Genomic DNA, 27543 nt, shown 5'->3' on the forward strand with positions numbered 1-27543 from the left:
CTGCCGCCGACAGAGGGTGCTATCGGACGCCTCCCCTCACGAGGGAGTCTGTAGGGGCTCCCAGTGTGGACAGCACTGCTTGTTTAACCACAACTGACTCGACCTGAAGGTAGCTAACTATATTCTTACATCCATACTGCTGTCTGATAGCTAACCACTTTGCAATTTAAAAGGTTTCAAATAAACGCCTCTGTGTTAACTCCTGCCGGCTGCTTTTAATCATTTCAAGTTAGCTAGCTAGAAGCTAAATTAGGTAGCTCCTCCACGTTAGCTTTAGCCTAGCTATCCACATATTTCCCCCTGTATGGTTGGGTATTAAGGAGCTGGATACAGTAACACTATTTTAGTTTCATGGTTGTTAAAGTTGCTGTTATGAAACGACCCTGTCGGTCAGTCGCTGTCGCTCACAGGTGTGTGTCTATTAGTCTTAAAGCTAGCTAACGTCGGCTAGCTAGTGTATGGCTGGACACTAGTAACCATGTTAATGCTCAATGTCACCGGCTCAGGATTAGCTTTTATCCATAAACTATCTGTGAGCTCACAATATGCATGGACAAACGACACCTTATTACTAGTTAAGCACCAATCCTACCGTATATTAGCATTTGTTTATTCTCAACAAAGCCACTGTAGTCAAATGATGCCATGGATAGTCATCTGATAACGACAGTATATTTGGTACTGTATAAGGAGGGGGTATACACAGCTTGTCAATAGGTGTGCCCCTCATCTCAAAATCTACACTACAAGGATTCAGAGCTAAAGTGAAAATATTGGATAAAGCCGGTTTCTGCAACAAAGATGAGGAAATGTTGCCTTTTGTAGTGTCCTGTCATTTCAGAAGTCACGGTAGCCTACTCCATGTGGGGCTTTTACTGCATCCTCCAAAACAAATGGCCTAAAAAGTGGGGGTAAACCCATTACTCTAATGAAGCCCCAACCCATATTTTCCTGTTGCCTGCATGTGGCCTGTGCTACTCCTCGTGATTATGTTCAATGGTCTTCTCCTGGGAGTTTATTTTAAGTGCAAAAAGGTTAGAGGTCAGTGAGTAAGTCATTGAGACAGAATTAGCAGGGGTACATAGGGTTTAGCAACACTTTCACTTGCTTTCTTCAAGACATATGAGTATTGAGTGACAGTTTACCTGAACATTTAGACCTTTTTGCAGCGAATGAGTTTTGATATACAGTTGTCAATTGTGTGTGGAATTAATAAGAAGTTAGCATTGAACCACATACCTTTTTAGATTTTGCTTTTTTTCAGTGTTCTCCTTAGTTTTCTATGAATATTTTTAATGATAGCCAATTGACAGTTTAATCCTTGCTCTTTTACTTTAATAGATAAGTAACACACTCACTTTATTACACTTAAATAAATAACCGTGTAAACTATTAAACTATATACTAATGTTAAAGTAAGATCACTGACCCTGATACTGTCTAATGGTATTATATATTTATTGGTATAGCCCATAAGGGGTGCATATTTTCATGTACATGATTCTATTTTTGAACGTTTGTAGTGCAGTGGGAGGTTACAGGGATGAGAGTTACCAGAAAGAAAGAGGAGTGGTACATGTAGGTCTAATCACTTCTTAAAATACCCTGCCAGATAAAACGGGGGCTTGCGAGCCTGTCAGCAACAGCAGAGCTGAACAACTTTAACCCCAAGAAGACAAACAGTTGCCCTCTTTCTTGCCCTCAATTGCCCCTCCTGGTTTTCCCCACTGTTCTCCTCCGCAGAGTGCAACTCCTTGTTTTTCTGGTTGCAGGTTTCAATGGTGTTGGCTTGATGGGATCCAGGCGGGTGACAAAGTGATGGTCTAAGGACTGGCAGTCACACAGGTGCTTGCGCGTGGGATGTTTCGCTGGTCGGTGCACCTGGAAGGAGGGCCGCGGAGAGTCAACCATGCTGCTGTGGCGGTGGGGCACAAAGTGTTCTCCTTTGGAGGCTACTGCTCCGGGGAGGACTACGAGACTCTGCGTCAGATTGACGTGCATGTCTTCAACACAGGTAGGTGGTGAATATACATTTTAAAGGTCACCTATTATGCAAAATCCACTTGTTCATGTATTTTATACATAAACATGTGTCCCCTATGTGTAAAGAGATTCTGAAAGTTTCAGGAAAAAAGATTCTCTCTCTTTTTGTCCTGATCCATTTGATATAAAAACCTGTCTGAAAAAGAGCTGATCAGATTTTGGCCACTTTATGATGTCATAACGATTATTTGGCTTGTGTAACCATTAGCCAATCACCAACCAAGGTAACCTAGAGCACCATTTTAGTTTTGTAACCAAATATCTCTCAGAGGGGCGTGGGGTTTAAATGACAGATTAAATTACAGAGGGGTTTATGGGATGTACAATGCATGATCTGTTTGGTATTTCAAGCCAAACACTTCAGAGACACTTTTGTATATATCCAAGACCTATAATATATTGATGAACAATATTATAATAGGAGACCTTTAAGGATCAGATTGGTTGTAGATTTCGTGGAAAAGCTTAGAATTGAGGTAAATACATTTTTAAAGTATTAAGAGAACGCAGTAATATAGTCATTTGCAGTTTTATGACCCAAAAAACAACAGTTAATATTCTGCAGGTCTCAGGAGAGCTCTGACTTGTTCATGAGAAGAGTTGGAATTTGACATGAGAACCATACTTGAACTCCAGTATACATATTTATGTAAATATCTGCTGTTTCTGTTTGTATGCTACATTAGGCATTCCTCAAAGCCCTGTATTCTCTGTAGTGATAAATGAAATAGGAAAATAATACTTTTTCCAACTATGATGCAAGGATTAGAGTGTTACAGGGTTTGTTGAACCTCACCACTTTAACGGTAACTTATCACAGCTGGCAACTCGAACCGAAGCATTCCATTGCGGTTTGTGGTGTTTTCTCCGTTAGTTGTTTTTCAGTTGCTTTCTCACAAACAGGTGTTTATTTAAATGGGCTCTTGCTTTTATAAAACAGCTCCATTTTTTTCCTTGTGACCCATTTTATATATTTGTTTTCCTTTGTGTGCTCAGCCACCTGCTTTAGGTTTGTGCATCTTCCTAAAGAAACTTGAGCCTACCTGCCACTGCTCTACCATAAAAGATCTGTGGCACCAAACTCTTGATAAAGATGCCTTTTTCCTGATTGAAATGGAAAGAAGAGAACCTTTACTTTTGTGTCATCTATTATGTTGTCACCTGCGCTGTGCTCCTTCCCGTTGATGTATAGTTTACAGCGGAGCCTTCTGTCTTCCATAGTCAATTGCGATAGTTTACACTATCTTTCAGTATGTCTAACTAAACAAAATGTTAAAAGGGCACAAGCTTTTAAGAGCTTAGTGTAATGTCACTAGTGACGTTTGTTTTAGTTTCTATTGCATAAGTATCTCCCAATTGTTCTACTAACTGTTATTGCTTCTTATATCTTTTTATTCCTTTTCACACGTCCTGAAGGTTACCGTTGTATTGCGGTATTTTTATTTTAGTTACTTTTGCTTCGGCATTATAGCTTGTCTTGAGTTAAAATTGGCATATTTTATCATTTATTTTGATGAAATGTCTCTGCATTTAAGGTTGTTCTTTCCGAAGCACCAACATGAAATGAGCATGTTACTTTTCAATATTTAACAAATAAAGTTTTCTTTGTATTTCAGTGTCTTTGCGCTGGATGAAGCTGCCTCCAGTGAGGACGTTGGGACATGAACGTGCCCGTGAAGTGCCATATATGCGTTATGGCCACACAGCTGTGTTGCTGGATGATACTATCTACCTCTGGGGGGGCCGTAACGACACAGAGGGGGCCTGCAATGTGCTTTATGCCTTTGATGTCAGTAAGTAAACCTGTATATAACTCACAGAGCAAGTGTTACTTTGAGATACACCTGTTGGATGGTTACAGCCATGATGGCAGGAGAGAAAACAGTTTTGACATCTGGGAGCTGTAACACCTACTATTGAACATCGAAAAGTGTTATGTCAGTACTGTAAAATGAGAGGTCCATCAACAGAGTGCTTAGAGTTAATCTAAAGTGTTTCCCCCTTTATAGACAGCCACAGATGGTTCACACCCAAGGTTTCAGGGACTGTTCCAGGGGCGAGGGATGGCCACTCGTCCTGCGTCCTGAAGAAGGCTATGTATATATTTGGAGGATATGAACAGCTGGTGGGTCTTCATCACTCTACACTGCGGTACTTTCTGTCTAAATGGTCTAACATTATTTAATTAATCTCCACTGCATTTGTTTTTTAAGGCTGACTGCTTCTCCAATGACATCCACAAGCTGGACACCACCGAAATGGTGTGGTCGTTAATTAATGCCAGGGTGAGTAAACCTCATTTAAAACAAATCTTCCTGTACAGAGAATGTCTTGCATTGACTGTTCGATTCCAAGTAAGGGTGGACGAAAAGCACATACTCAAAGAAACACAAAGCTAGACTGGCAACACGCTCAGTTACATTCAAAGCACTGCTGGAAATCAGCAACCCATTGGGTGTTACTGGTGTTGGCAGTTCTGCTACACAAGCACTCAGGGGTCAGATTGACCGGGTACAAAGCCTCTGCTGTGTAATGCTGCTCTCTGGTAGATGGCCAAGTGTAAAAAGCTCAAAGAGGATTATACACAGTCCCCTTTTGGGAAATGCCATTTGTCTTTGTAGTCAGTCAACCTGCACGTGTGATGAACTCTTCTGAAGTACATATTGGAGATAGACACTAGTGCCTAGGGCCACTTTGGACAGGTGGAAGTAGGACTTTCTCCACTGGTCCCTCACTTTCAAACTGTTTTATGATAAAGGAGATTACACTTTGGTGCTTACAGATTGATTTGAGCATGTGACTGAGTCCATTTCTCCTGCCTGTTCTCAGCTTGCATTCCTTCTGGATGACAAAACCTGCTGTGATTTTATTTACAACCTTTTTTCTGTCAAATTGACTGTTTCTACAAGATTTCATTTTCCCCCTGCTGCGCTATTTATAAAAGAAGTTTAGGAGCCTTCTTGCTTGCATAGCATTTGTGGAAGACAATGACGGCACATTCTGAAAAGAAAGGCATGTGAAAAGCTTAACCATGGCTATAGGCCAGCTGAATGCATAGGGAGTAGAGGCTTGCCTTTGTGACATTAGCATTTAGCTGACGCTTTTTTCCAAAGCAACTTACAATAAGTGCATTCGACCAACAAGATACAAACTTGAAGAAAACAGAATCATATAAGTACATCAGGTTTCATAGAGCCAAAACATTTCAAGTGCTACTCAACTGGCTTTAGCTAAGCCAGTCCTTTGTTAGTATATAAGTTCTTTGTTAGTCATTTTATTGCTCGAAGAGTCGGGCAGCTCCATACAGTGCAAGGACGTTTCACAATTGAATGTTTGTTTTTTATTTATAGTTCTCCATGACAGTGTCAATCCAATTTCTATTCTGAGATTGGTTGCCACTGAAATGAATACAATGTACCAAATACTGTACATTATCTTTCAAAGGCTTGTGGTTCCTAAAAAGGGATTTGGTTTTTAATGTAGATGTAAGGTTGTCCACTAGATGGCAGTGTTTACCTTAAGTTGTTGGCCAAGAAGCCTCATCTCTGTGTGTAGATGTAGCTTTACACCCAGGGTTATGATGAGCATTTCAAGAGCCATTGAGTTTTGATCTTAAGCTAATTCAGGATGTTGAAGGTCAGGTTAAGCTAGAAAATATGTAGTTAGCATCCTGCGTCCTTCCTGGGTACACTGCTTTATGTTCCGTCTCTCTACTCAAATTGAAACAGTCACGGCATCATCTCTCTGTCCTATCTTAACAGGGCACTCCGGCACGTTGGAGGGACTTCCACTCAGCCACCATCATCGGGACAAAGATGTTTGTGTTCGGAGGGCGAGCAGACCGCTTCGGCCCCTTCCACTCCAACAACGAGATCTACTGCAACAAGATCAAAGTGTTCGACACGGAGACCAACTGCTGGCTGAGCACCACCTCAATACTGCCGCTGCCAGACGGACGCAGGAGTCATTCAGCCTGTAAGACGCAAACAAGAAAGCAATTATATAAACACATTTGTGACGATTCATTTAAAAGTCTCCTTCAAAATGAAATATCCTGCAATATTCCAGTGTGACCTTTCCCTGTTTGTTCTCAAGCGTGATTTGCTATTTTATGCTTTGCGTAGTGACAGTATACATAGTTCATATCATTTTAATTAGCTCAAGATTGCATTTTGTCTTTGTCTGATTAAAGAAATCAAAGCTAGTGTGGCTGTTTCATATGATGGCATTTACTGTGCTGCAAATGCCCTGCATGATAGACGATGAACAAATGGTAATTGTTTTGTTTTCCTTTCTGTGTTTAGTTTCCTACAATGGGGAGCTGTATATTTTTGGCGGATACAATGCTCGTCTGGACCGGCACTTCAACGACCTCTGGAAATTCAATCCAGGTGATTCACCTTTTTGACGTCAGATAGGAAACACGTGTTGTGCTGCTGTCGAGCCCTGCTATATATTGCATCATTCCTGGGAGCACTTCTTTGCAAAGTGCATGATTATGTTGCTTTTGATCTACCTGTATCGATTACTGTCTCTCTGTAGAGCTAGCTTATGTTGACCCACTTTCCTCCTCCCTCTGTTGAGATCAATGTAAACAGTGCCTCATTGCATCAGGTTCAATCTTATCTTAGTAGCTGGCTGTTCCCTTTCCCGCCCTGTCTTTTTACTAGATACACGCAATAGAAAACTATAACACGCAATCACTCAGAGTCTGGAGTCTTTGTCTGTTCTTACATATTTGTCCATATTGATTCTCAAGTAAGTTTAAGTGTTTTCTGGGAGAAACCTTGCGCACTTGTTCCAAACAAAGCTGTCGGCAAACCCAGCTAACCTGCAATGTATTCTGCATCAATATGGTGTTTGAATGCACTTCAAATCGATTACTTATTTATTGTAGGATTATTTTGTATGATACAAAAGAAAAGTTAGAATACAACACCTTAAGTAGATAGAAGTCCAATGCATTGCTCATGCCTGTGGCAATTTCTAGTGAAATATTTTATGTCACCAATTGTGTATCATGAAATTAGCCGTATACTGATCTTACCTGTTCAGTTTTAGCACATAACACCGTTTTCATCGGGGAAATACAAGGTATGATCTTTTGTGTTCAGTTAGTCTTGGACTGGGTGAACTGCTGTTAACCACTTAAACCTGTACTCTGCAGTCCACTAGATGGCAGCACCTCAATTATAGTCCTAATTATTCAACACAGTGTGAAGTGCCTGTTGTTGCTATAGAGATGCAATGATGCTGTTGGCTCTTAGGGTGAGAGACTTAACATTTCATCCTTATATGGAGCACCTAAAAGATCTCCACCGTCGTACTACACTTCTGCCGAGCCGGAGAGAGGATTGTTTCTATTTCTGAAATGTAAAGTTTTATATTCAAATGAAGGTTTTGTTGCTCCCTTTCATTCCCTTATCCTTGGGCCTTGTTTTCGTTACATAAAGCGTACATCTGAATGAACTGCAGGCACATTGGGAAGCTGTTGTACCTGTATGTATGTATGTGTCTGAGAGTTTGTATTACTGCTATGAAGTAGCCCACAGATCAACATTTGTTCTGCTAAAGATCCCTCTTTGTAGCTATTCAGAGCAGGATGTAATCTGAAGCTTTACTGATAGCCTCCACCTTCTGTCTTCTTTTTACATCATAGTGTCTAAATATTGTCAACTTAATTCCTTTCTTGTGTGTACAAACGACAGAAACGGTTTCCTGGAATAAAATAGAACCCAAGGGGAAAGGCCCGTGTCCACGGAGACGGCAGTGCTGTTGTATGGTTGGAGACCGAATCATCCTCTTCGGAGGAACCAGGTGAGGGACAATTTAAGAATTTCATTATATTGACAGGAAGTTGCAAAACATTAAAAAACAAATGACTACATTTTACAAATGTATCTTAATCTTAACCCTGATTACACTGTACCCTGAATTAAGTAAAAGTCAGATATATATGTACCAGGGCCCAAAGTTACATATATGCAGCAATGCACAAACATACAATGTGTATTACGCATAACGGATATCTTAAAAACACCCTTATTAGTTTGAGTGCTTAAACAATTATAATTTGATTTAGCAATCATATATCCCTCTTGAAATTCAGTTGAAGTTCAGTGTTCAAATATCCAATTGTTTCTGGCTTATCAATGTTCCACAGGAGTGCATAATTGAAGTGTAATCTGACATCACATGATAATAAGCCTCTGTGTGCCAGCTGAGCCATTGTTTCCTTCTAAAGACAGCAGTGCCACACAGCTGAATGCAGAAAGGTGCTGAGTGCAGAAAGGGGCTGACACTATTCAATATGTGCTGTATGCTTTCAGCTTCTTATGAATACAAATCTGTCTGTCTGTAGAATATTTCCAAAAGATCAAAGGTTTGATGCACTGTGATACTTGGTGACAACAACCACTTGTCATGACAGTATTTTTTGCAAGATATAATTGCCTGGATTCCCACTTTTACTGCTTCAAAGAAAATGCCAGACTCTGAGAAATGATATGGACACTAAAGCCAGCATATTGAATAAGCTCCTAGTTTTTTAAGAGACAAGCTATTGCTTAAGATTTATAACAATATTGAAATACCGCCATTCTATTAGGATACGCTGTCTCTGACAGATAAAGGAATAGCTCAATAGTTCATAGATAAAGAATGAAAAGCTGTCTAATAAGATTAAAGATTGACAAAAGATGCAAATTGTTGGCAACTAATGTCTTTACACACACTTAAATTGATATACTCCTAACTCTTTATTGTTAGTGATTATAATTGTTATGAAGCACAGGCTTTCAAGACAAACAGCATGTTGTGTTGGTGGATACAAACTCTCCTCTCTTAAATACGGAGGGTCTGGCTCCGGTAGACAGCAGTCCGATGAGTCCCTTGTTGGCTGTAAGACAGTAGTGATTGCCAGGGGATCGTAGATGTTATGGTGCCACTGGGCTGGTGACTGGCTTCTGATAGGCCAGTAGCCGGTGAAGTAATGAGGGAGCTAACGGCATTAGCATGTTCCGTAGAGGAACGAGACCTGGGCTACTGTTATCAGCAATGCTGTGTTATCAGGCAAACCCCACTGGGACCACCTGATAGTGGTGATCAGGAGGCTGAGGATAAGAGTCCTCTCAGCCCCACTACGTCTGCAGGCCCTGGAGTCCTCGAGGCCTCTGGCTGCTGCTCCATGCGTTCTCCTACTGCTCCACCACATCACGGGGAGCAGCACAGCCTAATACACAAGTGTAATCTTGATTCCTCGACTAGCAGCCTAATACAAAAAAATTAAGAAAGATTGTTTTCTACTTATATACTGTTGATTTAACTGAATAAAGTGATAATTAGGCAAAAGATAAAGTGTCCCTCAACATTCTAAGGATATCTTCAAAGTCAGGGTTAATGCAGTATAGAAAAGTATGCGATTTGATTTTGGTCATTAATTATCGAAAGAATAAGAGATAATGGAAACATTTTTGTGTTTCCAGACAGTTGCCCTTTTCTGAACTTCTAACAATAAATTGATCTCAGTGTTTTTAATATTCAGCAGCATTAAAGTTGACCAACTAGTTAAAGATCACAGATAAGAGCAAGGTTGATGATGCCGAAAGCAAGGCAAGAGCTATCGTGTGTGTCTGAACATCCCATCCTGCGAGTTAGCGCTCCAAGCGCAAGATGTTTGTCAGTGGAGGGTCATCCAACTTTCTGCAAATATATAAAGCCTGGGTAGCAAAAGATTTACAAATGAGAAATGAAAGCTAGATGCAAACTGTTTGACATCTACAACATTGGGGAGGCAGCAATCGTAAGCCATACGCAAGGGCAAAAGCACTGAAGTCTTGTCACTTTGTTTTCCAAGACTGGCCACTACATGTAATGATGGATTTGTATGAGCTACGGTAACTAGCTTCAATCGTCTGTCAATGATACGGCAAGAAATAGCATACATAGTCAGAATTATTCATACATGTTAACAGTTGGATATTTAACCATTTATTTGCATTATAAACATCTTGCAATTAATACTAAGGTGTAAAATATGGACTGTAAGTTTGAGTCTGAAAAAGTCTGATATTTTGAAAAGGAAAATGTGTAGTTCAGTGCAATGTTTAGTTCATGAACCTGCTATTACACTCCAGCAGATATATTATTAAAGGATGCTCTCATATTGAAATGAGTCATTACAATTCAAAGAAACAAAATGCTTCTAAATGTAAGGATTCAAAAGTCAGTTATAGATATAGAACTGAGGAAGAAAGGTTTTCTTAAGAAATCGAGGGCTTTAGAAGACACTTATTTTTGACTGAAGTGTGTTGTTTGGATTCTCGCTGGGATAAGTCCAGGATGGATTCTAAGGAGTCATGATTTCCTGTTGGGAGCAGATAGGGCTGGGGCTGGAAAGGGAGTGTCACTGGGATGATGGAGGGTGCTGGCTGAGCAGAGGGAGGAATCAAACTCTACTCAGTATCTCCAACATCCTGTTTAAAAAGTTCATGCTGGATTTCTTTTTTCCCCCTGGAGAAATAGGTCCAATTTTAAATGTGTAACATTCACGAATGAACACAGAGTATCTCTACATTGGAGAACTTTGGTTTGTTTGTGTTATTTGTAAAGTGGAGGATTGTGTTACTCAGCTGTTCTAAGTCTGCAAAGATGTTGTTTCCTGTTACTGTAGAAATGACAGCATGATCCTGGCAGACGCCGAGCGAGCCGGCCACACAGGCTTCTCCTGAGCAGCACTACACGTTTGGTGTTACATGAGCACACTTAAGCCTCTTACACACAGGAACCCCCAAAAGCACGTGCACACACATGCTAAAACACACAAACAGACTGCGACCAGCTTCCTATCACACTCTATTGCTTAACTAAGAACGTTTCTCTTAAGGTTAACTTGGTGTTCTTTCATTTCTGATATTATCCTAAAGAAGGAGAGTTTTCTTTCCAATGTGAACAATGGGTTTAAAACAAACCATTGCTGTGTTTATTTGTCAATGACCTAACAACACAAGGGCCGTTAATAGGGCTGGTAAGTTATTGGTGTCTGTCTCAATGCCGCTGACAAATGCTTGCACATGCCGCCATGAATGATTTGCTGGACACCTTGCTTGTGTTTTCTTGCGAGGCGTCTCATTGTGGTAGGCCTGCCAAAGGAAATTGTTTTTCAAATTTATGGTCCACAACTTGTTTTCCTGGGTTAGTTGTCCTTTCATATTGATCCAAGACAGAACCCTGCTGTTGATACGTATTCCCAGTTTATGATATTTATTTGCCCTGCAGGAATTTGTTTAGGAATAATTTATTACTTTAGTCAAGGACACTAAAACTATTAAGTCCACGAGCCCGCTGCTTTCAAAGGGACTACACTTTAGACCAGACAATAACAGAGCAGTGTTAACACATTCGTAAAACAAACATCAACATTGGGATAAATGTCCTAATGAATAGAAATACACTAGAGTAATCAAAACCATTACAATATAGTTGTCATTCGCCTCTAATATGATTGGATTTAGATGAATGAAATCTAATGTAAAGATAGTTTTTCCTTATTTTGGCACTAATTGAGCTGTCATTCAGCTGGATTAAATGCATGATATTGTTTTTAGGGTACAGAGACTTCCTTTTCTTTTAGGGTAAATTAATATGTGTGTGTGAATGATGGGCTTGGCATTAGTGGCAGTCTTCTGAGTGCCACTTACGTCAGTGTAAACAGGCCTGCTGAGCTGCAGAAGGGCGCGGAATCTTGCCCCAACTCTGATTTATGACCTTTGGGAGCATTCTTTCTCACAGTGCAATTTGATATACCCTCTGCGCCTCTGCTACACTCATTTACTGAGACCTGCTCGCTGCCCCACGAAGGACGACCCGCGCATGACTGACTCCACCTGCACTGACCTTCACCTACGCACAAAATAAGCATACTCTGCTAAAACCCTCTACGTTTGGGGCTTTTTTCTCACCTGCTAATGTTGACTTGCATATAAAAACAGTGCTACAAAGATTATAAATCTCCTGCAGAGTGTATGTGGTCATCGTTGGCATTCGTCACACTCTGTGTATAAATGCTTACAACAAGCCCTGGTTGGGCTAAATCGGGAAACATTTGTAGCTTAGGAACAGGGCATCCTACGCAGGGCAGGATGTGAATAAGGACAGGACAGATTGGCATGCTGCGAGCTGACAGCTTGGAATCTGTGAAGGGAAATCTGGGACTGGTTCTTGATCTACTTGGACATGGAAATATGTATTAATCATCATTTCATTATATTTTTATAATATGTTTTGCTGTGACAGGGATTTATTTCTCCCTGCCATCTATAATTGATGACTAATTAAAATAATCTGTTTGTGAGAGCTTGCTCTTTTGTTCTTAATGTGTTAGTGGAACACGCGCTAGTTATCTGTAAAAGGGACATTTTGTGCCATTTTAGCCCTTCAGCACCTTGTGTGTGGACTGCTCATGAGGAGTGTTGTTCAAAAGGGTTTTAATTGCCTTTCACTGTGAGAAGCAGTGTGTCTGTTAGTTTCGCTCGAACAACGTCAAAGTGGCCATAGGCCTTGAATGAGTTTCATTGATGTCATCACTGTGCTGAGGCAGGCCCAGTCTTTGACCATTATGTAATCTAATAACAGAAGAAACAAGGTAATTATCTCAGACCTGCAATTCTGCAAAAAGACAAAAAACTAAACAGCTGCTTCATTTTCAACATTTGTGCAACCTGCTGGCAAGTGTTATAACTGCAGTGTTTTCAAATCAAATCAAGTTTTATTTATATAGCACATTTCTAAACGATTTTTGGTCGAGCCAAAGTGCTGTACATATAATAAAAATAGCCTACAGTAGAGACACTTTACAGCAAATACAACAGCACAGATTGTTCAGAATATCAGTATGAGAAAAACGACACCCTCTATCCTTAGACCAGGGGTGGGGAACCTTTTTCCTCAAGGGCCATTTAAATGTTTTCAACATCCTCCGAGGGCCGTACAAATTATTGACCTCTGCTTAAAAATACTAAAATCACAGCCCATTCATTTCGCCTTTCTTTCATGCTGTGCAAAGAAAAAGCAACCTCTTAATCCAGATATCTTGCCATGACTCACGCATGCACGTGCACGGTTGTGGCATGACCACCAAAACAGAACGATATGGACACAAGATGTGTGCAAATGTATTTATACTCCTGTGAACATGATTTAAGTGGGGGGGGACCTAACCTCCTCTAGGGGGGTCCGGGGGCATGCTCCCCCGGGAAGATTTGTTTTTTTAAATGTTGAAGTTAAAAGCATCAATCTGGTACACTTTGAGAGCAACATTAGGAGATCTATGGATACATCTCTCAACACCAGATTAAACAGAACTGTAAGAAGATTTTATTTTTCTTTATGGGTATTTTACAAATCACTCTCCACAACTTTTTTTTACTGTCATATAGTATTTTATACCTGTTTACTTTATTCTCTTATTTGTTTTATAACTATAATGATCATATAAAGATGTGCCTTTACCTCACTGGTTGTAGAAAAAGCTTCTTATATTCGTTAGCATAGCTAGCTAACCAGATGCTAATAACAACAAAGTTATTGACTGTATGATCAGTATGACAGATCGCCACTGGGCTTTCAACTAGGACACAGCCACGCAAAAACGGCAGCATGTGTACGGCTCCTTATGGGTACTGCAATTTATGGAAGTGCCGGAGCGGAGCGGCGTTCTGGTGCTCTCCGTCAGAACTACACCCCTGTCAGACGAGACATATACCACGTGATGACACGTTAGGCTTGTGTTGTGTTCAAGGACCCTGACCGTGGCCAGGAAAAACAGGCACTCACATGTTTAATTATTTTGCGGTATTTTTTGCGTGTGTTTATAAATTACCTCGAGGGCCACACCAAATGGTCTCGCGGGCCGTATACGGCCCGGGGGCCAGAGGTTCCCCACCCCTGCCTTAGACCCTCACATCGTACAAGGAAAAACTTCCAGAGAAAACCCACAGTTTAAGGGGAAAAAATGGGAGAAACCTCAGGGAGAGCAACAGAGGAGGGATCCCTCTCCCAGGACGGACAGACGTGCAATAGATGCCGTGTGTAAAACAAAGAGATGATACATTTGACAGCATATAGACCGAATGTTAGGAAATGCATGTGTCTGTAATAAGAAGATGAATCCACGAGGATGTCAGCTACAATCCTGTGGAAGCCATCAGGGAAGCAGCATGACGAGACCCAAAGCAGGACCGCAGAGACAGGTTCAGCCACGACCCGAAGTCCACGACTTAATCCAGAACTCAGGATAGAGGATCCAGGACACAGGACTACAGCAAGAGGATCAGCCTCGACTCCGGATCCCGGCGTAGATATAGATACAAAACAAGAAAAAAGATTTGGCTGGGTTAATCGGAACAAGAGAATACACAGACACAGACAGAGAGGGGAAAGGTCATTGGATAAAAGTTATTCTTGATAACCCTCTAGAAAGATCTCATGAACTTCCCCACTCAATCTATCAAGACCCGAGCAGTTCTATTAGATATAGGATAAGAAACAGAGATAGGGAGCACAACAGCTTTAGATAGCTGCATACCATATGCTAAAGAACAATTGTTAATAAAAACTGATAATATTGTGTCACACTCCATTGGTAATTAACTTCACAAAAAGAAATATAATTGACTTTGTAGCACTGACTACAGGCCCACTTACATGACTCTGTGTTGTCTTGCAAATGACTATCATAATATAATTGTTCTTAACATCTAAAATGCAGCCAATCAGAGGCCTGCGTACCCAGTTTTGAAATTGCTGACACTGGCTTCAAAGACACATTATATTGAGGGGCTCTAGTTTCAGATGCTTCTTATAAATATCAGTTTATGTTCTTATATCTTTTCAATTCAGGCACAGCTGCAGTCTGCATCTTAACTGCCTGATTTTCCCAATGTTTGTCCCAATGCATTGTATTTTTGGCATCACTCCATATTCTTAAAATATCTCAATGCCCACATTTCACTTCCCCTTGATCAGAATCCAAAAATTCAAATGGTGTACAACTGCTGAGATGTCTTACTTCCCATGAAGCGTGCCATGTGTGCGTTTGCCGTTCCCTTTGCAATAGATTCACATGATGTAATGACTCACAGCTCCTCTTGTTCAGCTGACGTGAGTACGTTTTACATACACACGCACATGCTTGCTTTCGTCTGCAAGCTCTAAATATGTTCTGTCGCTCTGTATATTTAGTTAAGATGGAAACATGACATCTGACATCTTATAACATTTATACTTTAAATATTGAGTCCCCTTTTCTTATGCTTCTGTCTGTTGCTGATACTACTTAATCATAGGTGTTAAACTTAAAATCTTGTTTGTAAGGAATATAAAATTGAAATGGGTTTAATTTGTCAGTTGTCCTGCCTCCATATAGTTTTCAGGTAAGGAGAGTGTGTGGCTGCTAAATGCTCCGATTACATAGCAGTTAATCTCACTGGTAGCCAAAACATCCCACCCAAAAACCACTTGTTTAATCCACCAGAATCTCACCGTGATATTTAATCTGTGTGGAATTCAACTGGTCATTTCAAAACAGCAAGTTGTTGAGCCCTGCAGAGCTCCTTCAGAGTCCAGTGATTTTGTTTAGTAGATCAGCAAGGTCAAAAGCCTGGTGCCTCGATATCACATGCATGGCTATTTTGCACCTTATCAATGACTGAAAGGGCTGGTGTTATGATAGTGCAGCCGGTTAAAGTGTGGCTTGTTATCATTGTTGAACCTGACAGTTCAAATGTTAGACTAAACACAACATGGCACTGAGGCAGGGCTAATTCACAAACACGTTATTTTCATGCAAGACATTGCACAAAAACCCCTGTTTCGGATTTTCATTCATTCTCGATATAAATATCATTATGGCTGCTCTTCCTGCGCCCTATATCGTCTTTAGATCTGCTACAATGGAAGCTGGCTCCATGGACACACGGCTATCAACACACTATAGATTATGATGCCACACACATCTTGCCGTTTGGCCTTTAGTGTCAAAGGCTAGGCTGCAGAAGTTTCCTTTATTAATTGTCTGTATGCAAGTGTGTGTGCGCTCGGTGCTCGAGATAAAACCTGTCAAACAGTGGAGGTGACCCCAACAGGATACAGGGCATCCCGCACGTGTCGGGACAGGACTTTTGGGCAGCGCAGCAACACTGTGATTTACTCTTCAAAGACAAGCTCATGATAGTATTTCATCTGCATCTTAACCCTCTTTAACCCGCTAACAGCCTGTATACGTTGAGGTGTCATAGGGTTGAGTGTTACACTGCAGCTCAAATAAACAGCCTGCATAGGTGCCGCTTTGTGTGGCTGCTGTCCACATTCATTCAAATGTCTAAATAGTAGTAGTTTGACATGTGATTTACTACAGTCATCGCAAATAAAACGTCTCATGGTGGTTTTAGGTCCCCTCTGTGGAACAATGCCATGCTGTGTAGACAAAGTAAAAAACGACACCCACCTACAGAATAGGAGGCTATCGTTCACACTTGGCAAGTCATGTTTAAACAACCCTTCTTGGCAGTGGAATATACTTTTTTGAAAGCCTTTTGTTAGTGAGAGACAATATATCAACTAACATGACAAGAAACACTTGTAAAAGAGCAGGATATAAAGAGATAACCACTGGCCTGGAGTAGCTACTCTGATGGAACAGTACTAAAACTGTGGTTTGTAGTGTACATTTACTGTGAGTATTTCCTATTGTGAGTGTCTCCTATTACGTGGCTGACCTTGACTGTAGTCTTAAGCTGCAGGTGAGGATGGGGGCTATAGAGGAAGTACCTTGTTTTCCCGAAATGAGTCCCCCAGCTATACAAAAGCTTTCAAGTTTCCCCTGTATATTAACCAGCTGTGTTCAAGGTCCTGCAATAATAAATGTCCTCTCCCTTATTTTTATAGGCAGCTAGGTTGATAACAACCTGTTCTGATAAAAGGGACTACATTTGCTTGAGATTTATAGGATCAGTTTTTCCTATCCAATACCACCACCAAGTCCAAATACATTTAGTCTACAGGGGCTGCACTTTGAGATGCTTCACCAGCGGCTGGCATCTCCTCTGTCTAATCTGAAGCCAGGCGTCTCCCTCTGGGAGCCAGCTGTAGTTTGTGTCTCACCCTCTGCATGGGGCTTAGGTCTGGGCAACTGCAGCTCTTAATCCACTGTCCAGCCACTGCCCGGGAGGGGGCACAGATAACTCTGTAAGACGGGGTGAGACAGTCGAGATTAAGGCAGGAGAAATGGACGGGAATCTATCGATCGTGATAACCAAGTCTATTGGATACGTTTACGAAAGTTTCATTCCCAAACTGTGGCGAGGTCTGTTTCGATTCTGCACAGTCTAGCAAACGCCCATCAGATACTATCAGTAATTATTTAATAAAAAATACTTTGACTAACACTTTTAGGGAAAAATGATTACCAAATAATTTTGGCGACTTGCACTGTATCATTAAACACTTTCTAATAACAGCTTGGTAGTGTGTTATTAGGCACATAGCTATATCTTTAAATGAATGCTATAACCCTTTTGAAAAGAGATATGCGTTCCTCCTACAATATCAGAACAGTGTTGCAACAGACCAGCCACAATCTTATAATATTCTTAATATTTGATTTGTTTGGTCATTTACAAATAGCTGTCTGTTTTTTAGTTTCCTGCCGTTTCACTTCCTGTTCCCAATGTTTTCACTCAGTACCAAAGTGGTGCTGAAATAATTAGATATGATGTCTGGTGTTCCTGATAAGGTGCTCTGCAGGAAGTTGTAGTGCCCGATGAGTTCCTGTTAGCTGATGCTTCTGAGGGACCAGAGTTAGGTAGGAAAGGGATGCACGTAAAGAATGAGGATATGGCCAATGGAGCCACTGAAAACACTCCTACGACAGGACGGTTTCCAGATAGTGTTTATCCTTGGTGTTGCTGAACCCTCAATCTTTTTCTTGTTGCTTCATTTTCATTGGTGAAGAATTTGTAGGCAATTACATTCCTGGACACTTGAGGCAACGTGGAGTGTTCCCAGGCTCTGTGTTGTTCCCTCATTAGTTTTAGGACTGTAGTTGAGCTCTTTATTCTACCGTTTTGAGACTTAGGTTGAGGAGATAATGAGGTGGAACAGGCAGTGCATTGCTAGAAAGGACTGGCAATTGGGTGATTAGACACCCTCATTGAGTGTTGTTTGAAATAGCAACCAGTGTTTTTCTTAGCGGGGGAGCGGCATCACTCAGGCCTCATTCAGACTGGAAACCACGGTAGGGGGAGGAGCACTTTCACACATAGCGATACTTTGCTGATCGAGTAACAAAGTGAGCCGTGAAACACCAGGATGCCACATAAAGTCGTACACTGTGACTTTCCCGCTTCCAAACACTGCCAGTTCATCAGACACCTCTTTTCGCTCCCTTTCCTCTGCCTCTATGATCCAGGCTCTTCCTTCTTTTGCGGTGACCAATAAAGCATTAACATTCCCTAATGTTCTGCCGAATTTCACACCCAGGCCGACATCACCCATGAGCATGCGAGAAAGCTTCTTCCAAGGGGAATGCAATCTTGATCTCTCTTGTTGCTCTCTGCTCAAGCGCCCTCTTATCTGCACCTTTTCACGCGTCAGCATCCAAGCCCTGTACCCTCGCACAGTAGTTGACAGCTACTACAGTGGGCTCTTTAGATAGAGATGCTACTTTTCATTACTCCTGTTAAGGAGACAGCCTGCTGTTGTCAGTTCCAGTTATGCAGAGTCTAATGCAACCAATACATATTTACATTTTTAAATGAGGTGGCAATCTTTGACTTTTCACAATGAGGCAGTGAATATTTGGGATTTGGACCAAATGTAAAAACAATTTCATACAAAAATAGTAAGGTTATAACATTCAACAAGATGAATTTGAGAACAGCAGTTGAAAAGCTCTAAAAGGAGCCAATTATGACATATTTGGCAATTGGTGGCCATTAATGTATAATAATGGCATCTAATAGGCAACTGTTTACTTGGTGTGTCATAGATAGATAGATGTTTACTTTATTGATCCCAATTTGGGAAATTATTTTCTTTTCCATTTTTCCTCATGACATTTCAGACTTAATTCACAAAGATGGTTTATTAACATTTAATAAACGTTTAATTTAACAAGGCTTTTGTAGCAATCTATCAATTGTTCTTATAGCTGCAGTTTGATTGTGAGGTACATATTAGTGCTCATTCTCTTGGTTTAGTAATTAGCTAGAATTGGAAACTACCATTTGAATCACAAATGGTAGCACAGTAATTAACGGCAGGTCCAGGAGTAGACAGTGACCAATGATGATGGGAAGGTGGTTGAGGGTTTTCTGATAAAGGCCCATGCTTTAAGCCCGGGTGGATCACCTCCTGGGGGGCAGGGGGCGTAATGACTTCCCCAGCTGGCCCCCAGGGACGACTGCGCTCGTGCTCCGCACCTCTCCTGGCCGCTTTAAGCCACTACTATGTTTGTTTAGGGAAGATTAGCAACGTAAAACCCTTACAACATCCTGAACACGCAGCAAAGGGAGATGCGATGGAGAAGACAGCGGGAGAGAGGAATAGAGATTGATGAGCGGAGAATCACTGGAGGAGAAAGTACTTTGTGTTCAACAAGAGAATAGTTTGGGGCAAGAGTGAGAAATGGAAAGAGATTGAAGTAAAGGGGAAGTATCAAAATTGTTATCCCAAGCTATTAAAAACAAGTATTTTCTGCTCCATTGCTTCAACAGTACTCTACAGTAGCTGTGTCATTAGCCGATCCATGCGTAGCAGAAAGCATCTTGCAAAGCTTTTGTTAAGCACCAAACCCTGCAACCAAATCCCATTCTCGATGATAGATATTTATAACCTGCTTGGTGAAGGCACCTGTCTGGAGGAAGCTGTCCTTTGGGTAGTGTAAAACTCTAAAGTGCTTTTTTATCCACTAATCTGGAAATGTCTCTTGAGCACTGTGGATATATGATGAAGCAATGTAATAAATGTACTGGACGTGGGGATAAATCCTCCTTAGCATTTTGCTCCATTTCAGCTTTTTTCATACAGTATGCTCGAAAATACTTACCCTTGTATTTAAGTTAATTGATTAGTCCCAACTTAAATAGTTTCAAAAGAGAGTTGTGACACAGCTAGGCTATTTTAGCTGTGGTGCACCAGGTGTGTGGCAGGTGTGTGTGTGTGGCAGGTGTGTGTGTTTAGCCGCGGCAGGAAACAGATGTGCAGTGATATCAACGGCTGCATAGGTCTGAGGGACTATCAGCGCAGGCCAGCCTGCCGTCTCACTGCAGCGCTCCACTTCCTGTGGGCTTAAATCATGCCAGCCCATGATAAAGAAGAGCAGAGCACTGTGTTAACAGCATTGAGAATAATCTGTGGCTCCCTGATTATGAAACGCTGTGATAAAAAAAAGATTGTAAGTGGGTGAATGACATTGGGAGTCTGCTGGTAACTAAATCTTGGGAATTCAAGGAATGATTTGAGGTGAAAAAGCAATAAAGTTGCCCCATTAAACACTTAAGTAGCTAATACAACCTTGGCAAGTTGTGTGGCTCGGGCTCATGATAACAGACAGGAAGTTTAAGAGTTACTGTTGTCCTCTTGGACAGGTTTAAAGCTTTGACCACTTGTAAATTAAAACAACTATTCTTTATTGTCTTTACAGCCCCTGTCCAGAGCAAGGAATGGGGGATGAATTTAACCTCATGGATCATTCAGACCTGTATATCTTAGACTTCAGTAAGTATCCTCGCCATAATCCATATCTGTCTTCTTGGCTATCAAATCTGATTGATACATCCCTTTAAACACCCCCAGGTAGGTATTGTAAGTATTTTCAGCTAATTCAAAGGGTAACTTCCCCTTTTCTCAACCTGGTTTTTATGCCAAAGTGACTAATGAGGACAACATTTTGGAAATTGGTCCTTTTCATGACACTAAGCTATGCTCCAACACATCTAACTCCATCACACCAACACTCTTCTCTCCAATCTTCACTCTCGTTTCCTCTGTTATCTTCTGGGAACAAGTCACATTACACAAAAACAAACAAACCTGATCAAGCTAAAGGTTAAGCCAACATTTCTATTGTCTGTAGAGTCCCTTTCATAACGTTGTCATACACTTATTTCACCAATCGAAGCCTGTCGGTAGCAAAAACAAGCACTTAAAATGAATGATGTGGAATTGCCCTAATTAATAATTTTGCACAGTTTTGCAGATGTCAATTGCAGTGTTTTCTTAAATATACACTTCAAAAGCGGTTCTCACTTTGACACAAAAATATAGAAAATTGGTTGAAACACAAGTTAGCCTTTTTAAGAAGGTGTGTAATCTTACAGAGCGAACCCAGATTGCTATTGTTAATAAAGTATTTTCAGCAATATTGAATAAGCTATCTTACACTTTCCTCCACATGTTTTAGAACCTTATTACATCACTGCTTCATTTCTCACCCAGCCCTGTATGCCTGGCCTTGGCCCTGCCTGTTATCTCATGGGCCACTTCCGTCTCCTGCACTACCAAATATAGCCATTTCCTGCATGCACTGGGGTAGCCTGTGATGCTGTGGTGTCACAGTGTGTGTAGGTGGGTTTACACAGGGCCCGGTTTGGGCTGGCAGTACCCGGTGGCATCCTCTGTGGCACACGCCTCCACGTGCCAGTCGCGTGTGCCTTCACACTGTTTACCACTGAACATATGGTGGAGCAGCCATGACGCTGATAATAACAGAGAGGAAGTTTGTAATATGATGCTTTAATACCGGCATTAATGTCCTGCATATCCTTATGAAACGGCATTGTCTGTTTCAGCTATTTTTCTGGGGTATGGTAGAAACAGGAACATGTTAATCTTTACACCACGGAGAGGAAATCAAAGCTCTTTCATCTCGATATTCTTAGATCTGACCTGCCTTGATCCATTTTTAATTCCCACAGCTCAAATGTATATTCTGAATATGATTAGTGTCTGATCAGTCCATGACTCATGCTCTCTTTTCTTTTCAGAACCCAATTTGAAGACGTTATGCAAAATAGCTGTTATTCAGTACAGTCTGGAGCATTCAGGACTCCCACATGATATCAGGTCAGCAGAGCATCCTCTTCTCTAACATTAGCGCCATTTGGTCACAGAGCTGACATATTGTTATCCATGCTGTTTGTATTATATGCCCATCCTTTTTTGCCCCCCATCTGTTTCTCTAAATAATGAGACTGTTTTTCATAGAGGCAAATTATGACTCATTATGCTTCATTTACCCAGTGGTAACTTTACTCAGGCTTTTGTCTGACTTTACTTCAAGTCCCTAAGTGTACAATTTGTATATTATTATATCTTCCTCCAACTAATAGCATGTATAAAAGAATCGGACATTAATTATCAAACTTTAAATGTTGAAGGAAAAACCTTTTTGTACATCCTAATATCCCAAATCCAGCTGACAAAATGTTTGTCACCTAATGTGGTTTCAAAATGGTAAGCAACTTTTTGGTTTTTGACTCGATTTGTGTTTTTCTCACTTAACAAAATATCAAATTAAGCTCATTTCGTACCTGCTTGCAACTGAAAAGCAGGTGTAAAATAAGAAAGAATAAGATAAACATTTCTGCCCAAAGAAACAAGTATTATCATTTAATAATATATCATTTTTCACTCACATTGACACATTTATTTGACACATAACTGGCAAGAGAGACTCAGAAGTTTGCGACTGACTGTGACTATAATCACAGAAAACATGTTTATCTCTTCAATTTCCTTTATTTACATCAGTAAAATGTCTCTTGATACTCACACAATCATTCCATTGTATGCAACTTAATAACCTTAATCTACAGACTTAGACATGCATCTGAACCATTTGAGCTTTTCTTATACATGAACCCCATGGAACTTGATACTAATTCCTCCTCTTAGCTCCTCATCCCTCTCTCTGTCACTGCCACCTTGCACACTCCCCACTTTGCAGTTGTGTTTGTAACCCGTAGAGAGTTTTCCTGTGGGGTCACAGGACTCTGGTTAACTCCCTTTGCCCCTCGCTGGCATCTCCAGCTCCAGTGCCAATCTCCGCTCTCAAACACACACGCGCACAACACAAAAACGAACAAAGCAATTGAGAGGGAGTGAGTGTGAAACCAGAGCCAGTGATAACAATCTGCAGCTCAACCTCTGACCTGTCAGCAGGTCAGCAGTAGAGCCTGCTTTCGGCCCCTGCTCCCTGCTCTCGTGTTACCGCGGGCCCTTCCCTCATCCACGTCCACATCGTAGCCCTTCACTCCAACAAAGAGCAAATGTCACACTGTTGCTTGATTGACTGTCATTGAAGTACATTTTTAGCAGTTTGGTTATATCTAACCGTTAAAGTCTGTTTTATGGTTGAAGTTAATATAAGCCTCAGGATGGACGAGGTCATCCGCTGTGCCTAAACACTCCAACATTAATGTTTATAAAAACCTGTGTCATTATCGACAGCAATCCATATGAGTGAGATTAGTTTGGAGTATACTGGAGCCTTTAGCCTTCCTGAATACTTAAGGGTGCTTTCACAAATTAACCTGCAATTCCCTGATCTGAATAAAAATAGCTTTTTTTATGCAAGATCATTTGGTCACCATAGTTACAGGTATGCACTTTAGCACAAGTGCTATAATTGTTCCTGATCCATTAGAAAGTGGAAAGGACTTGAATCAAATATGTGTTGCGTTTGCCTCCTAGCCCTTCTGTTTTAGCATCCCCCCAATAAAGACAACAGCACACAGTAACCCACATAGACTACTCAATAACTATCCTATTGCAATATTACAATCCAAAATGCATGTTTCTATGTGTACGTTTCTACAGTATAGACTGATGAAGAGAAACTAGACCACAACTAAAACCAATAATTTGTTTCTTTATACAAGTCATGTGTCAAATGTCCTTGTTAGTTTTTAACATATTTAAACCACCTCATCCATTTTTTTAAAGTCAAGATTTAGTTAATTAAACGTCTTTGCATTTTAGTACTATCTTATTCAAAGGAAACTTTTAATATGTTTCAGTGATTTTGAACATTTCAATCAAGCAAGAATGTCACCTCATTCTAAACCCTGTTGTCATTGCCAACAAAAGAAAATACAAAGATGCTATACTACTTTGTAGTATACTACTTTCTGCTTTTTTGTTCATAAACATTACGAGATATATTGGTAAAGTATTTATTTTGACTACATTTGGGTGTGTTTCATCAACAATAGTACATGTTGATATATCACAGTAAGGGTTTGATAATGCCACTGCCATCTTTCACAAACATATCAAGTCAGGTTTTGTTACTGAATGAACTCTAGACCCAGTATGTGGAGGTAGCTTCTCACCTCTGAGTGTTCCTGTTGTTCTCTCCAGGTGGGAACTGGCTGCCATGACGACCAACAGCAGCATCAGCAGGCCCATCTTCTCCTCCCACGGCTGACACCGCCTGAATGTGAAGCAGAACCAGGACTGTGTTTCCGGACTCTTGAGCTTTTATCTTTCAAATCACCTGAGCTCCGACGGACTGTTTTTTGTAGAATTTGAATCTGTATGGGATGAATTTCCCACATGAAAAACTCTTGACTGACCAAACTATTCTGCGTGAGGTACATTTGATACCGTGAGCGGGCAAGCGATATTTTGAACCTTTGAGAGACTGGTTAAGTGTGATAGGAATTCTTGACACCTGTTTTTGTCTTCTTTCTAGCTTCTCTAGAAATCCAATCAGCCTATGATAATCCTAGACTTCTAATCCTGAGCACAGGAAGTGACAAGAACTTCACAGCTCACCTCTTGGTTGAGGTTAAAAGATCTCCCCTAGGAGACAAAAAGGGGAACCTTCTGCTCCACATCTAAAGAGACTAAGATGGTGATGACACCTTGAAGCTTGGTCATAACCAACCTTTCTGCTCTTAATTGTCTCAAAGGTGATTTCAGGGCATCTGAAGCAAGCCCTCTATCCGCCTTGTAAAACAATCAAGTCCATCTACCTCCCTCGATAGCATGTATCATTGAGTCTAAGACTTTTCAAACATTAGGCATCCTCTTCCCCCCAGACAAAAAAAAAAGCCTTTACACAGGGAAGTTTGTATTAGTGGCCATTCTTCCAAGAAATGTGGAAGAGTGTGACTCACCCTGCAGTTTGTTTTTCAGTGCCAAATGTAGAAGGGAATCATGATGCAAATATATACTGTGTATGTGTGTAAGCACGTGGTCCCGTCTACACATAATCCTAGCCCACCTGCTTCTGTTTTCCTTTTGTTTGGAGGGAGACGATCACCAATATGCATAATGTAGTTGTCCCTCTTATAGACAATCCTCTGCTGTTTAATCACAGTACAGTGGTGCACATGTGTTAGTATACGATGATGAGCAAAGCTAAACCCAAGCAGATGATATCGACACAAAAAGGGCTTACTGACTTGGAAAAGCTTAAGTTTGGGATGTTTATTCACATTGTGTGTTTTATTCGAATTACACATTTTAGATCAAAACTTTGAAAACACAGGATTGTTGGTGGTGGTCTTCTTTTAAAGCTTTTATCTTGATTCACTAAAGGATAAGGTTGGTGATATTCTATGTTTTTGATGTAGGTACAAATCCCATAAAAAGACCAAACGAATCAATCCTTACGCCCTAAGTGTACGACGTATTTCAACTCCACCCTGCCACATGTGCTGCTTTTTCTTTACTCAAAGGCACCAACTTGGAATTAATGTATTTCCTCAAGCAGCTGGGTCATGTTGTTTTAACAGTTGTACTCAAGCAGTTGTAAATAACAAAATGTAAGGACTCCTTTCAGTTGAGGATTTGGTGCCCTTGCAAGTACTTAAGGCATCAGAAGGGTGTATTTAATGTTAATTTCTATGGAAAATCTATCAGCCTTTGGAAAGTAATTTTACACAAAAAGTTGACACAATTAATTGTTGGTTTTGGTCTTTTTGTGTGTTGAAAGATACAGAATATCACCAGACTCATCCTTTTGAATCTTATAAATAAGGAATTATAAACAATACAGCATGCATTGAAATGAATGACTTGGTGACTATGAATATATAGGCAAAATAGTAACATTTATGCTGCCTGTTTATTTTGGAGTGAATAGGAACTGTTACCACACACAGTGCCCTTCAGTCCTGCTGTTCTGGACCCTGTGTTTTCTGCCTGCTCTGAGGGTTACATGTAATCTGTAATCAGCCTCTGATAGCTGGTCAGAATGAAACCCTGCAGCCTGTTTGGTCCCAAACATCAGGATTGGATAACACTGACCTCCATGGTAAATGTTTACAAATCAGTGTATTTCATGTAAAGCAGTGTAAACAATCTTAAAGCAGGTCAAAGTCACCAGATAACTGCACTAAAGCCAACCGTGGCATGTCAGGCCTTACAGAGAGGAGACATGTCGATGCTGCTTTTTGCCTAGTTTGAGACGTTTGCCTGCCCAAACCCGGTCTGAATTGTATTTATAGACCGGTGGTGCCAATGTGACTCAGTCTTATGCCCTGTAAACTGCTCATGGACATATCACACACTGGATATTCCTCAGTACCCCAGATACTTGGACTATACAACAACTAATGCAGTAAAAACACAGGGAGGCTAACTGGTGTTAATGTAACACCTGATGGCAAAACTGATTTTATTTTATTTTTAAATGTGTGGTGTGGAAGTCAACTTATTTTAAGGATTTGGGTCCTTGTTGCGTTTGAAGATTATGGGTGTGGTATTTTCAGTCAAGAACTCTTCAGGAATTGAACAGGAAGTAAATATTAACTGACAATGTGGACATCGGTCAAAAATAAAATACCTGCACAACTAATATCCTCAGTCACTCACTTACCTCCGGTCAGGCAATGCACATGACAAGTGTTTGGGATGTATGCCTATTACATTTTAAAGGCAGTTACGTTTCTTCAGTACACTTTGGGGGGATGCTTTAGCAAATGTATGATCAAACTTGGCAGGGGGTCCTTTGCTTCACCTATACAGCAGTTGCCATCTAGAAAAGTGTATTATCACGTTATGACCCACACCGTAAAGTTATTCAGTGTGCTCGGTAATTATTTTCCAATAAATAACGGAACAGATTTTATACCAAGGAGTGTATTCTTCATTTAGGGGTAAAAAAACAGAATGAAGTATGGAGTGAATTTGGAGTCATTTTACAACTGTAAACACAGGCACCCTATGCTTATTGTTTTTATTTTATTCTTTGCTTTTCTGAGGGGGCTGTCAAGGGTGGTCAGGACTTCCTGTGCAATATACTTTATTACTGTATCAATAATACATCTGAGACAATTTGAGTTAACATTTGTTGTTATACTTTCAGTCTCTTGAGTCTGTTATCAGAACCTTTTGAGCTAAATGTTGATTTCCTAATATATGTGATGTACTGTATGTGTAAAATCACATATTTTAGGTTCTGATATAGACTTCATGTTGTGTCAAACTGCA

The 27543-nt window shown here is 40.6% G+C and overlaps 1 protein-coding gene across 2 annotated transcripts; it reads left to right on the forward strand.

Moving 5' to 3' along the window:
• On the forward strand, positions 1-26908 carry klhdc3 (kelch domain containing 3). Of its 2 annotated transcripts, XM_034240601.1 has the most exons (11): positions 1-109; positions 1773-2014; positions 3660-3836; positions 4053-4168; positions 4257-4328; positions 5805-6018; positions 6348-6434; positions 7752-7860; positions 20744-20817; positions 22086-22164; positions 24463-26908. In XM_034240601.1, the coding sequence occupies exons 2-11, from the start codon at positions 1861-1863 to the stop codon at positions 24527-24529; spliced, it is 1149 nt and encodes a 382-aa protein (XP_034096492.1). In that variant the 5' UTR covers positions 1-109; positions 1773-1860; the 3' UTR covers positions 24530-26908. The 2 variants fall into 2 exon arrangements, with proteins under 2 accessions (XP_034096492.1, XP_034096500.1); XM_034240609.1 differs by lacking the exon at positions 20744-20817.
• Positions 26909-27543: the final 635 nt, after the last annotated feature.

Source organism: Gymnodraco acuticeps, unplaced genomic scaffold, assembly GCF_902827175.1.
Source record: "Gymnodraco acuticeps unplaced genomic scaffold, fGymAcu1.1, whole genome shotgun sequence".
NCBI classification, from domain to species: domain Eukaryota; kingdom Metazoa; phylum Chordata; class Actinopteri; order Perciformes; family Bathydraconidae; genus Gymnodraco; species Gymnodraco acuticeps.

Excerpts from the sequence above, each read along its gene's own strand:
- klhdc3 (XM_034240601.1), top strand. The coding sequence starts at position 1,861 with ATGTTTCGCTGGTCGGTGCACCTGGAAGGAGGGCCGCGGAGAGTCAAC. Across the intron at positions 6,435-7,751 it reads CCTCTGGAAATTCAATCCAG|AAACGGTTTCCTGGAATAAA; the intron begins GTGATTCACCTT and ends TACAAACGACAG. Across the intron at positions 7,861-20,743 it reads ATCCTCTTCGGAGGAACCAG|CCCCTGTCCAGAGCAAGGAA; the intron begins GTGAGGGACAAT and ends TTGTCTTTACAG.